General features: G+C 37.2%; 1 protein-coding gene across 4 annotated transcripts in view; it reads right to left on the bottom strand.

Annotated features, from left to right (window-relative positions):
- The window catches only part of LOC115213825 (histone-lysine N-methyltransferase SETDB1), a 75,529-nt gene that overhangs the window by 38,289 nt on the left and 23,475 nt on the right, over positions 1–13,765 (bottom strand). For 3 of the 4 annotated variants that reach the window (XM_036504417.1, XM_036504421.1, XM_036504419.1), the window contains 2 exons: positions 11,149–11,160; positions 827–914 (listed from right to left, as the gene is read on the bottom strand). In XM_036504417.1, the coding sequence (XP_036360310.1) occupies positions 827–914; positions 11,149–11,160 (100 nt within the window). The remainder of the gene's footprint in view (positions 1–826; positions 915–11,148; positions 11,161–13,765) is intronic. The other variant, XM_036504418.1, reaches the window with a different exon arrangement.

Here is a 13,765-nt window from a genome sequence, read left to right as displayed (position 1 = left end):
CTCATGATCCCAGCAGACAAAATGGAAAAGTGTTGCAATTAACTATATTCTGGGTAAGATGTTCTCTTGAAGTGCTTTGGTCAAAATGTCAGGAGTCTTACTTTCCTGCAGTCTACAAGATTATCCCAAATTCATGAACTTTATTAAATTAAAACTTTCAGACAATCACCAGTTCCCCTGCTTTGGATTTTTATTTGCTGAACAAAGTGTTACGTCTGATTTTTCTAAGACCAGAGGTGGAAGGTAAAACCTTGGTGAAAACCACATCAAGCAACAGGTAAATTGAAAACATAGAATAGAAAGAAAGAGAAATAATTATCTCAGTCAAATTATTTGATAACTAAGTTAAATATAAACAAATATTAAGTATTTTGTAAGATTATTATGCTAACAAAAGCACACACTGGTTCTATTTCACTTCATTATTTGTTAATTGGTTGACTATTTAACCAGTTAACTAATTTGGTCACTGAATTAGGTCTGTCTAAGCTCTTTCATTGCTATCCACAACCTCTCCACTCAGAGATACAAACCTAAAGATGACTTGGCATAGAGAGATTGTGTCATTGAAGAGGTGGTGAATGGCAGTGAAAGGAATTAGACAAACCTAATTGATTAATTGGTTGACCAAACTATGAGTCAATTAATTACTTAATTGGTTAAATAGTTAACCAATTAACAAATAACTAAAGTGAAATTAAACCAGCGCATGTGTTTATTATTGGCATAATGACCCTCCCAACATACAACAAAATATGTTTCTACAAATGGGTTCACATCAAGAATCTTGCAAACCAAAACAATAAAGTAATTCTATTAATTTTACCTGTGACGGTTTCGGTTGGTTGGCACTTCTGCCACTATACCAGCATAGAAAGATGTTGAAGGGTTAGCTTCTTCATCTCGATACATTGCTAAAACACACAAAAGAAAAAAAAAGAAAAACACCAATGGTTGGAGTAAAAGAGAAGACCCATAGAGAAAGCAGTATTAACTTGCTTGGTCCGGTCGGTTCATTTGCTGAAAAGCTAATTGAGGATGTCGGCAAGTCTTGTAAAAACAGAAAAACAGGAACTGGAGCACATGCAAACACACACAAATCTGGAGGATGAACTGTATAATCATCCATTGATGTGTTTTAAAGAGACTTCCTAAATATATTTTGTTTTCTTGTGGTATGTCTAGAACAAGTTGGTCTGATGGAGCATATTTTTCAAAGTTTACTCAGCTGGATGTAGACACAAGACTGCAATCTAATAAAATGGTGCTGCTTATGGCACTTGCATGTAGGTGCATGGCTTAGTGGTTAGGGTGCTGGACTCATTATCATATGGTTAATGTTTCAATTCCTGGACCAGGCAATGTACTGTGTCCTTGAGCAAAACACTTCATTTCACATTACTCCAGTCCACTCAGCTGGCAAAAAAGAGTAATCCTGCAACAGACTGCAGAGTGGCATCCAGTCCAAGGAAGTGTGTGTGTGTTTGTGTGTATGTATGTATGTATGTATGTATGTATGTGTGTATATATATATATATATATATATATATATATATATATATATATAAGCCAGATAAACCTGGAAACCAGCGATTATGGAGTAACGTGGACTAACCCACTTATGGCACCTATTAACCCCCAAATCAACTTTCAGCTACAGATCTTGTTCATAGACAGCAACAAGCAATAGCAAAATGACTTGCAAACCCTTTGTTTCATCAAAAGATCCAACAACAAAGTCAGGGCCCACTGTGACTCTACATTTTATTGTAATAAAACTACATTTCTACACACAATGTAAATGTGGGTATTACATATTTTTATGCTTTTTATTTTTAAATACTGACATGAAAACAGAGGTTTCATCCAACACAGCATCCTGCAATCCTTCTCCCCCACCTCTTCGCAGATCTTACTCCAGTAAGCTCCAACTACTTGAATTCAAACACATTTACTTGACCAATTCTCACCCTTCTCCATCACATGTCCATACCAATGCAGTCTTGCAAAATTCATCATCATACCATCCGAATTCCCTTGCTTGCATGGATCAGACAGATGCCCTTCTCTTCACCTACCCACACCTGTTTTCAAGGTGAAGGTTGGCAAGGAACATCTAGTTGTCATCCACCAAATCCACGCACAAAGCTGTGGTCAGCCAAAGGCTACCATAGAAGACACTTGCCCAAAGTGCCACATATGGAATTGAACCCAAGAGTCATGCTTCTTCCTACAGTTACACATCATCATCATCATCATCATTTAACGTCCGTTTTCCATGCTGGCATGGGTTGGACGGTTCAACTGGGGTCTGGGAAGCCAGCAGGCTGCACTTGACTCCAATCTGATCTGGCAGTGTTTCTACAGCTGGATGCCCTTCCTAATGCCAACCACATCAAGAGTGTAGTGGGTGCTTTTTACATGCTATCAGCACAGGGGTCAGAGGGGGCTGGCATCGACCACATTCAGATGGTGCTTTTTATGTGCCACCAGCACAGGAGCCAGTCGGAGCAAGGGGCCTGGCATCAACCACACAATGCAACTAATTCCACTAACGCCATTTTCCTCTCAGTTTACCCAGTTTTACTATTCATAAACAACCAACAAAACAAAACATCTAACCCTTAATAACAGTGCTCTCTTTCAACAGCACAAAGCTCTTGATCATAAGACAAGAACTCATAGCCAAAAGCTCAACTCCAATAAGTTACAGGGAGTAATCTCTATTTAAATAACTGCAATATTTTCCCTACTCTATAATGTTCAGTAGAAATTGTTTTTACCAATTTATCTCATTCTGAAAACTAAGGAAAAATTAACTTTTTATTGCTATTAACTTATTTTATCAATCTTAGTTGTTGTTAGTTAGAAAGGGTGAAAGGTTAAGAAAAAAAGCAAAATGGGTGTTAGGTGACATTAATGGACTCGTGGCTAAAATATCAAATAGCAATTAAATTAGGTTTTTCTGCCTCAAAGCAACAGATATAAACCTGTTTGCCTTGGTTTATCTCACAGAAAATATGACATGTTCCTCTTATTATTTCACAGATGAGTGAAGAGCATTTAGATTTAATATCCAAAGAAAAAAATTAAAAACTTGAATAAGTTATATAAATCCTCCACCAGTATCAATAATATATAAATGAACAGCACTCAACACATTTAGTAGAAGTTAGCAGTATAACTCAAGCTCCACATGACTTGAAGTTTCATGGGTCTGTAGGACACCTCCATCTCATCAGATGCTAGGAGCAGAATGAGAGATCTTTTTTGAGAGAAATTCAAAGTAGGTTCTAGGTGTTAGACATTTATTGGTCAGTTTGGGTTATCTAGAAACGTCTTGAATGTCTTTCAAAAATTCTCTCATTCTGCTCCTAGCATCTGATAAGATGGACTTGTCCTATGTGCATGAAACTAAGCCATGTGGAGACAAGCTGAAGTTGTTATATCTATGTATAATTGTTAAATTTTATTCAAAGGAAGTTGAAATGTGGTTTTACTACACTCTTAGGCAATTGTTTTACAACAGTGAGAGGCAAATGCGTGGAGAAAATAATACAAAAAATTCATTTGTTTCTATACAAGTCAAACAAATTCAGATAAAGTTTCTCATGTGTGAAGGCAGGTGGTTCAGCAGCTAGGGGTATTTGGACCTCAACCATAAGGCTGTGAGTTTGATTCCCAGCACTGCACTGTATCCTTGAGCAAGACACTTTATTTCATGTTGCCCCAGTCCACTCAGCTGGCAAAAATGAGTTGTTCTCGTATTTCAAAGGGTCGCCTTGTGATCATGTGGGTCGTGCTAAATCTCCCTATACATGTCTGTGGAGCACTCAGCCACTTGTATGTTAATTTCATGAGCAGGCTGTTCCATTGAGAGGATCAACTGGAACACTCATTGCTGCAACTGACAGCATCAAAGTCATAAGTACATACAACTAGGGTCACGTAACATGTCACATGCAGTAAAATCAGACACATTAGCAAATGAAAGCACATTTATATGTTTAAAACATATTTATATACATCATCATCATTTAGCGTCCGTTCTCCATGCTAGCATGGGTTGGACGGTTCAACTGGGGTCTGTGAAGCTGGAAGGCTTCATCAGGCCCAGTCAGATCTTGCAGTGTTTCTACGGCTGGATGCCCTTCCTAACGCCAACCACTCCGTGAGTGTAGTGGGTGCTTTTTACGTGCCACCCGCACAGGTGCCAGACAGAGCTGGCAAACGGCCACGAACGGATGGTGCTTTTACGTGTCACCGGCACGGGGCCAGGCGAGGCTGGCAACGGACACAAACGGATGGTGCTTTTACGTGCCACCAACACGGGGGCCAGACAGAGCTGGCAAACGGCCACGAAACGGATGGTGCTTTTACGTGTCACCGGCACGGGGGCCAGGCGAGGCTGGCAACGGGCACGAACAGATGGTGCTTTTACATGCCACCGACACGGGGGCCAGACAGGGCTGGCAAACGGACACGAACGGATGGTGCTTTTACGTGTCACCGGCACGGGGGCCAGACAGGGCTGGCAAACGGACACGAACGGATGGTGCTTTTACGTGTCACCGGCACGGGGGCCAGACAGGGCTGGCAAACGGACACGAACGGATGGTGCTTTTACATGTCACCGACATGGGGGCCAGACAGGGCTGGCAAACGGCCGCAAACGGATGGTGCTTTTACATGTCACCGACATGGGGGCCAGACAGGGCTGGCAAACGGCCATGAACGGATGGTGCTTTTACGTGTCACCGGCACAGGGCCAGACAGAGCTGGCAAACGGCCACAAACGGATGGTGCTTTTACGTGTCACCGGCACGGGGGCCAGGCCAGGCTGGCAACGAACACGAACGGATGGTGCTTTTACGTGTCACCGACACGGGGGCCAGACAGGGCTGGCAAACGGCTACGAACGGATGGTACTTTTACGTGTCACCTGCACGGGGGCCCTGATGTTGATCAACCTCAATTTGGTTTGATCTTGATTGTTCTCACTGGTCTTGCCGGGTTTTCTCACGCACAGCATACCTCCAAAGGTTTCGGTCACTGGTCATTTCCAGTTGATTAAAATATATTTTAAGCATATAAATCTATTTTTTCTACATATTAAATTATAACCATATCTTTTACTTTTTTACCAATTGTAGCAACATAATGAATAACAAGTTTGGAAAAAAAAACCCCACTGAATTAGATGAGAAACAGTGAACAACAGAATAACAGCAGAGCCGAAGCTATTTCTAATTTGACCAAAGTTCAAAAGTTTAAAAAAAAACTTTAATTTTGTTATGAAATAATGCAATTATTTTTTGCAGTTTATTTTATTGTTTTATGGTGAATTTTCCTACAGTGAAATCTCCTGTAAGCTAAAAACAACACAAAAAGGAATACAAATGCAGCTGATCCTAACAAATGATAGAGACAAGTGGATTCTCTACAGCAAAAAGCAGACAAGCAAGAAAATACATGGAAGCCAGTAGCTTGGTGCCAATGAATCTACCATTCACTCCATTTATAAAGTGTGTAGAGAAGATCCATTTATCACTGCAATGTTTGGAACCAAACCCCAATGATAAATGAGGGTAGATGTATCCTTAAATAGTTAACATTTGTAATGAGAGATTAACATCAATGTTTGATTAACTTTGGTGATTTTATAAGAATGAAGTAACAGCGTTGTGACATTCATGCTGTACTGAATGGTAGAGACAATGTCAGATAACTAGAAACAGATTGAGCTTGTCAAAAGCTTACCTTCTACCCCTATGGATCTTGCTAATAGAGAAGTGAAAATGTATGTCACAAGGAGTACGTTTAACAAACTCTGTGATAATTCCAATTGGGAATTGACAGCAGTTTGCAAAATTGGTTTTTGCCTTTTTGGGTTTGTTTGTTTTTTTAGCTAGAACTAACCACCATTAGTCAACAGAAACAACCGTTAATTGCTGCAGCCCTTTTCTCTCACACTTTACTCCCTCTCTACTCCAGATTCTCCCAGCATGAAGCTGCACACCCCACCCCCACACATTCAGGGATTGTAGTCTTGCAAGCAAGATGCATGGTGGCACACACACACACACACACACACACAAAAGGAAGGAAAAAAACTAGCACCCAGTACACTGTGATGTGATTGTGTGATTGGCATTAGGAAGTGTGTCCAGCAGTGCAAACCATGGCAAAGCTGACACTGGAGCACAACGCAGTCCTTGGATCCATGGATCCTTTCACACCATCCAACTAAAGCCAGCATGGAAAATGGGTGGTAAATTATGATGAGGATAAAATATTGGTTGGAAATTTTGGCACAAGGTCAGTAGTTCCATGGAAGGGATAAGCCATTTACATTGACCCCAGTGATCAATTGGTACTCATTTTATTGACCCTAAAAGGTCAACCTCAGGCAAAGTCGACATCAGTGGAATTTGAATTCAGAATATATTGTTGGACAAAATGCTTAGCAGCATTTTGTCCAGCATTTTAATAGTTTTATCAGCTCACAAACCTTAATAATAATAATAATAATAATAATGATCCTTTCTACTATAGGCACAAGGCCTGAAATTTTGGGGGAGGAGGCAAGTCAATCATATCGACCCAAGTACTTGACTGGTACTTGATTTATCAACCCTGAAAGGATGAAAAGCAAAGTCAACCTCGGCAGAATTTGAACTCAGAACATAGCAGCAGATGAAATACCACTAAGTGTTTCGCCTGGTGTGCTAATGAGTCTGCCAGCTCGCCACCTTCAATAATAATAATAATAATAAATATTAAGCATGAAATAATGTCTACAAGATAGGAAATCTCAGGTTAGAAACCAAAGGGTCTTAAGACCATAACCAATCTTCAACTGCACTGTGAGAAGCAGCTATTTTGAGTAATAAAATAGAGGAAGGATGAGGAGAGAGAGAGAGAAGAGAGAGGCAGCTGGAATAATTTTAACATGTAGGAAGATTTGATGCTTGCTGCTTAATTCTAGGATATCCCTGAGCAAGGGCACACCAATCATGACCATCCCATCATTCTGTCAAATATTGTGTATTCTAGGACTATATTACCCAGTATGAACCACTTTTTTCAAAATGGATGAGTGTAAAATGAAGATTTGGTTGCTATTTCCAACAGGCTGAAAAACCACAGAGGTTTTCTCTCTCTTGTTGTGTGTGGGGAGAGGGGGGCACTAATGAATGGTAATTAAATGTGAAGAGAAATCATGAACATCTTGGAGAAAAAAATATCACTCAAATTTTGGATTCACTAAAGAAATACCAGAAGACAGAATTACCATATATGCGGGTATATAAAATGATGCATTTTTTTAAATTCTTAAATGTAGCAAAAAATTGCTATGCATCTAATGCAACCGTATTACAGATGCTATACTGAGTGCATGGGTGTATGATCAAACACTAAATTTGGGGTTTTCTCTAAAAAATATACTTGTAAATTAGGGGTGCGTCTTATGTGAGAGCATGTCTTATAAGCCAGAAAATATGGTAATTCTATTGATTTGTACAAAACAATACAATACAGAAATATACTTTCATAACATCAGTAAGATGCTGTAGTGTCTTGGAACTGTTAGCCAAGCTAAAATTCAATCTCTGGCAACCAGAAATAAAACTAAAACAGATTGTCCAGTAATTTAAACAATTTTCTATTAATGACAGATGGAAAAACCTGTCTTTTTAATCAATCTACCAATACATGCAGCCCGTTAAAAAACATAAAAGCAATTACCTACCCAACCCATTAAAAAGGTGTGCTCAACCCATTAAAAGTACAGGGCATTTCGCCCAACCCATTAAAAAAATGTTGATCTAAATGTCTAGCCCATTAAGAGTTAAAAACTGGTGTCCAACCCAATTAAAAAGTATGGAAACATACATCAAACCCATTAAAAAAGTGCAAAACACATGTTCAAATGACAATCATGATAAGTCTGATGATAGTGAACGTCCCATAATCAATATTGCTATATCTTGATAGAGAAATCACTAATTATTTCTTACATTAATTTAAATGCAGTAAAATGTGTACTAACAAACTGTGGTATGTATGATAATTTTAATCAAGATGTGCCCTTATATGGAAGAGATAAACAATGTCGCACAGAATGCTTAAATCTACCTTTAAAAAAAATTTTAAAGAGGGTGGGCAACAACTAAAAATTTTTTAAATAATTTCTTTGAAATGGCCTCACACACCAGAGACCCCAATTAATTAAACCGAGAAATAGGCAATGCAGTGGTGGTGGTGATGGGAGCAGTGCAGAACCTAGCTGAGTGACAAGACACAGGGACAAGGCATTTGCTCTAAAGCAATAATCATTAAATACAATTCATTTGAATGAATCAACCCCTACCTGCCCAACAAACCTACCCAATACACACTAAGCTTAAAAAGCAACCATGCAAAGAAAAGCTGTACAAATCTTGATGCAATAAGCAATCCCTAATGGTATACTACTGACATGGTTCACTGCAAAATCAAAGAATGTTAATCAACTTTCAACAAGTTATTTACATAATTTATTTTCACCAAAATAGTGAAAAAAAAAGGAAAATATTTTTCTTTTAGTAATTATATTATGGAAGTCATGAGAGCTTTAGAAAAGACATACACACATCTAATTATATTGAATTTGGTAAGGAAGTGAGCTGCAGAATTGTTAGCATGCTGGGCAACATGACATTTTATCCATCCTTTATGTTCTGAGTTCAAATTCTGCTGAGGTGGAAGTCCTTTCGGGGTTGATGAAATAAGGACCAGTTGAGCGCTGGGGTCGATGTAATTAACTTACCACCACCCCTGAACTTGCTGGCCTGATGCCAAAATTTGAAACCATTATCATCAAGGCAGCTGGTAGAATCATTAGCACACGTAACAAAATGCTTAGTGGTCTTTTGTCAGTCTACATTACGAGTTCAAAATGCCAAGATTGTCTTTGCCTTTCATCCTTTTGGGATCAACAAAATAAGTACCAGTTGAGCACTGGGGTCAATGCAATTGACTAAGATCCTCCCCCAAAATTTCAAGCCTTGTGCCTAGAGTACAAAGGAGTATATTTACTTTCATTTCTTTATTTTCAGCTGGCATTTGATTAAATATTCACCCAACTAACTCAATGGTTGTTTGGCAAACCTAACTGATTGGACCAAACAATTTATCAAAGTCCTTAAGTCAACATTCACAACCTCATCAATGACAAGCTGTCTCTCTCTCTCTCTCTCTCTCCTTCTGCTATGTTTACTGATAGTATTTCAAACTATGAAGTGTCAACGACACAATTCCATGTTTATAAAATGTGTTCCCCCACCCCTCAATCTATCAACCAATCCTTGCTAGCATGGGGCTTCCATAGATATATAAATTTGAATTTTTTTTTTAATTGGAAGGGGTCATTATGCCAATAATACACGCCCTGGCTATATTTCACTTCTTTATCATTTATTTGTCTATTGGTTAATTATTTAACCAATTATCTAATTGATTGTTTGACTAATCATTCAGTTAGGTTTGTCAAAGTCCTTTTGTGTAACAGACAGATAGACCTGAAGCAGAGAGGGCATGTCATTGAAGAGGTCACCAACAACAGCAAAAGGACTGACAAACCTGGCTGATTGCTTGCTTAACAGAATGATGAAACAATCACTTAGTTAATTAGCTTACTGGTTAACCAGCTGACAAACAAATAATAAAGAAGTGAAACTGAACCAGTGTGTGTATTAATTATTGGCACAATGACCCTCCCAAGATACAACAAAATGTATTTCAATACATGAGTTCACAGAAAGAATCTTGCAAACCATATACAAAAGTTGAATAATACTTATATAAATCATTAAATTTGCTCATTTAAAAAATTCTTTTAACCCCTGGACATCCTTCTAAGATAGTAATTACTCATCTATAACAGTAATGGTATTATTTCATTTAGCTTAATGCAAATAGAAACTTAAATATGCTTTGTCTAAAGGCAGGAGAGATCTACTATATTTTTAACTTTAATTATAATTCTGTTTCTATCAAGGGGCTTTTAAATATAATCAACAACAAAACTTAGGAAACAAAATATATATGCATATTGTTAAAAAAGAGTTACATGCAAAATAAGTGGCAACTAGATGTGATAAGCTGGGAACCAAGATTATTTCTCTGTGAGATAGTTTTACCTTTTCATCAGCTGACATAGTTGTGTTTCGCAAATTTTAAGGATCAATTACCGAAATTTGTGTAAGTTAGTTAAAAGTGATTTTAGATCAGTGTTTTTATGGGTGATGGGTAAGTATTTGAAAACTGCTCAATAAATTCTAATCTTTTAATTCAAGAAAAAAAATTTTTTTTTTTTAGTATAACGTTATAAGGTGTAACCCTTTAGCATTCAGATTGTCAAATTTAATGCTTATTTATTTACACTGTTTTGAATTAATTATACATTATCTTGTAGCTTCGAGACATCTATGATGTGGCTGTTTATCTTTAGTAGAATGACAGAGTAGGGTGCATGTGAGAGGTCAAATCTAGCCAGTTTAAATGCTAAAGGGTTAGATCTTTAACCACATATATCTCAGTTTTGATTCAATATCAGTAATCTATTTTTTTGAAATGTGTGACAATATAAATTTAACCTTTTAATGTGGCTTGTTATATGATATAGTGGAAATTTTCTATGCCAAGAATGTCATATTTTTATAACAATAATTCTGTAGCAGAAATAAATATTAAAAACCTTATTGCATAAAATTACAATTCTTACTAAGGGAAAAGGGTTCAAATAAGATTTTACAGCTAATTATTGACACCTGAATCAAACTGGAAAATAAAAAAGAGGATAAACTACTGATTTAAACTCACTTTCTATTTTAGAAATAAGTTAGGAATAACTTTTTAAAAAAAGACAATTTTAATTAACAGATTATATAAACATTTAATTCAGCTAAATTACAGATTTAGCCAGATTTATATTGATACGCAACATGCCTGCTGATATACTCAAGGTAATGGATTTTGGGGCATGAAGAGAAGGAAAAAAGTAATGGGATCTTGAGGGGTCAAGAATGAGAAAATTGGGGGAAAAAATTTAAAAAAAGATAAGGATTTCCAAGAATTCGAAGAAATAAAACCTAAAAAACTTACAACTTTTGTTTCCTATAACAGAATAGAAAGAAAGGGAAATAATATAAATGTTATCAGAAATGAAAAAAAAGGTTAAGGGGTCTAAGTTTTTGGTTCAGGGTATATTTTGGAGAGGGTAGAAAACAGAAGATAAATTTGAGAATTCAACAAACATTCATTAAAAACAAATTGCGCAAATAAAAAATATGAAAAGCAGTAAATAAATTTCACAAGAAATAAGTCATTCTTAAAATCTATTTCAGCTGTGATGCTATGTGAAAAGCCCCCAGTACACACTGCAAAGTGGTTGGCATTAAGGAAGGGCATCCCAGTGTAGTGCCCCCCACCAGCTTGCCAGCTTCTGTCAAATCAGCCAACCCATGCCAGTATGGAAAACAGGTATTAAATGATGATGAAGCAACAAAAATAGGATACAGTGCTTGATTTCTGTACAAGACAGTGAACCCTCCAGATTCTTGTTCAACAACTGGCATTGATGACTTATTTATAGTGACAGAATCTAAACAAGCTGTAGAGCTACCTCAGCCCCAAAAGTCTTGTGATTAAAATATGGTGGATGGAAACTATGCTGAATCCTGTTACATAGGTATATACATATGAACATATTTATCGCAGTATCAACCAGACCTTCAGATTCTGTTACACACCACTGGTCACAATGCAGCACTTCCAATTCTGTCTTGAGTACACCATTCTTTTCCATCTTGAGCCAAATTGCTTTTAATTAAATCACCTACCCATTGTCTTAGAGGCTTTCCAACTGGCCTTTTCCAGTCTCTTGGATACCACTTGGTAACTGCACAGGTCCACCTGTGTTGTCTGTGAATTTGTGACATGCCCCAAGCCCAGGGGAACTTGTGCTTTCAGTACTGCAATCACATTGTTCACTTCTCACCTTTGTTAAATTATCTAGTTTCAAATAGGCTCTCATAATTATATTCCTAGCATGGATCTTTCCATGGCCCTATGCGGTGTAGCCAATTGATGTTCTCTCCTCTTCACAACCCGAGGCTATGTGTGTGTGTATATATATATATATATATATTATATATATATATATATATATATATATATATATATATATATACACACACACACACACACACACATCAAATTAGATGTACCAACATAAGCAAGGAAACAAATACATCAGCAACAAATTGCTGCTAAATCATGCATCAACAAATGACACCTTCTGGCATTTGTTCTGCCCACTTTACACACAATAACTACCCTTGTCACTTTGACCATTGGAAATGCAATGAACCAGTGATTTCCTGTCAGGAAAGCATGGTTCAACTATTCCCAAAATACATGAAATGAAGTCAAATAAAAAAAATTACAAAAACAAAATATAAGAAACTTTAAAATACTGTAAAATAAAGATAAGAGGAATGGTTATAGGCAAACAGCATGCAAACAAAGGAAGAACATTCATAAATTACCTCAATACAAATTAGTAAATTCTTCAAACAAGACAGCCAAGTTGAGACAGTTATCAAGCACGTGTTAAGGAGCTTTGACCTTCTAGATTATTTCTTATGAAATACACTGCTTATGTGCTTTAATTAATTTTGAAAATAATCAACAAATTGGATGGAATTCACAAAATGACTGAGCTTTTTGATGAAAATGATACTTGAAACATAAAATATTCTCAAAGATAATCAGGATGGAAGGATTTCATTTAGACATAATTTAGAAATAGAGGTTTTGTATCATATAACCTGAGGTGGTCTTGGGTGACCTCACAGCAAAAGAGTCGAAGAGTCTGCATGTTAAATAATGGTTTTATGAGGTCAGTAGCTTTCTGCACATTACTGGACTCTAGAAATATCTTCAATTCATGTTGTGTCCACTTGTCAATGGAATTTTACTTTCCTGTAGCAAAATGTATTTCATTGCTGTAAGCCCTACTGAGAAGGGCAGTAAGCTCTCGGTGAGCTGCATCTGCATCCCAGTTTCAATTCCTGGTTGTAGCTATTTCTTGATCCTTGCTCTGCTTAAGTTTTGTAAAAGGGTATCACACTATCAAATTTACAATTTCATATGTACACACACACACACACATGCATGTGGTGGCCACACACATCATGTTTCAAATCTACTCAGAGAAGACAATGAGAAATTGAAAAAGTTTCATAATTTAAGCAAAAAACATGAAGTCCTACTGAAGGGGGAAGAAAGTTATACATCTCCCCTCATTTATCACAATTGTTATGTTCCAAAAAGACACAGGGTTAAATGAACAACAGAACATATAGCAAAGATAGGTTTTATTCCAAGGCTCCAAATTGTCCTGAGCATTGTGGATGGTCACATTGTGGACTCACAGGAATGATTATTTACATTCGATGGATATTTGTCCTCATCTTGTTTGTTGCTCACACAACGTTTCGGCTGATGTACCCTCCAGCCTTCTTCATGTGGCTTGGGGAAATTTCGAACCTGGGTTCTTATTCCTAAAGTATTTTTCAATATTATTATTATTGTTGTTGTTCAGGGCATATGGCGTAGTGGTTAAGAATGCAGGCTACTAACCCCAAGATTCCAAGTTCGATTCCAAGCACTGACCTGAAGAACAACAACATCAAAAAATACCTTAGGAATGAGAACC

Source organism: Octopus sinensis, linkage group LG7, assembly GCF_006345805.1.
Source record: "Octopus sinensis linkage group LG7, ASM634580v1, whole genome shotgun sequence".
NCBI lineage: Eukaryota > Metazoa > Mollusca > Cephalopoda > Octopoda > Octopodidae > Octopus > Octopus sinensis.
Note: the sequence above shows the minus strand (reverse complement) of the source record. Positions and strands in the feature narration are given on the sequence as shown.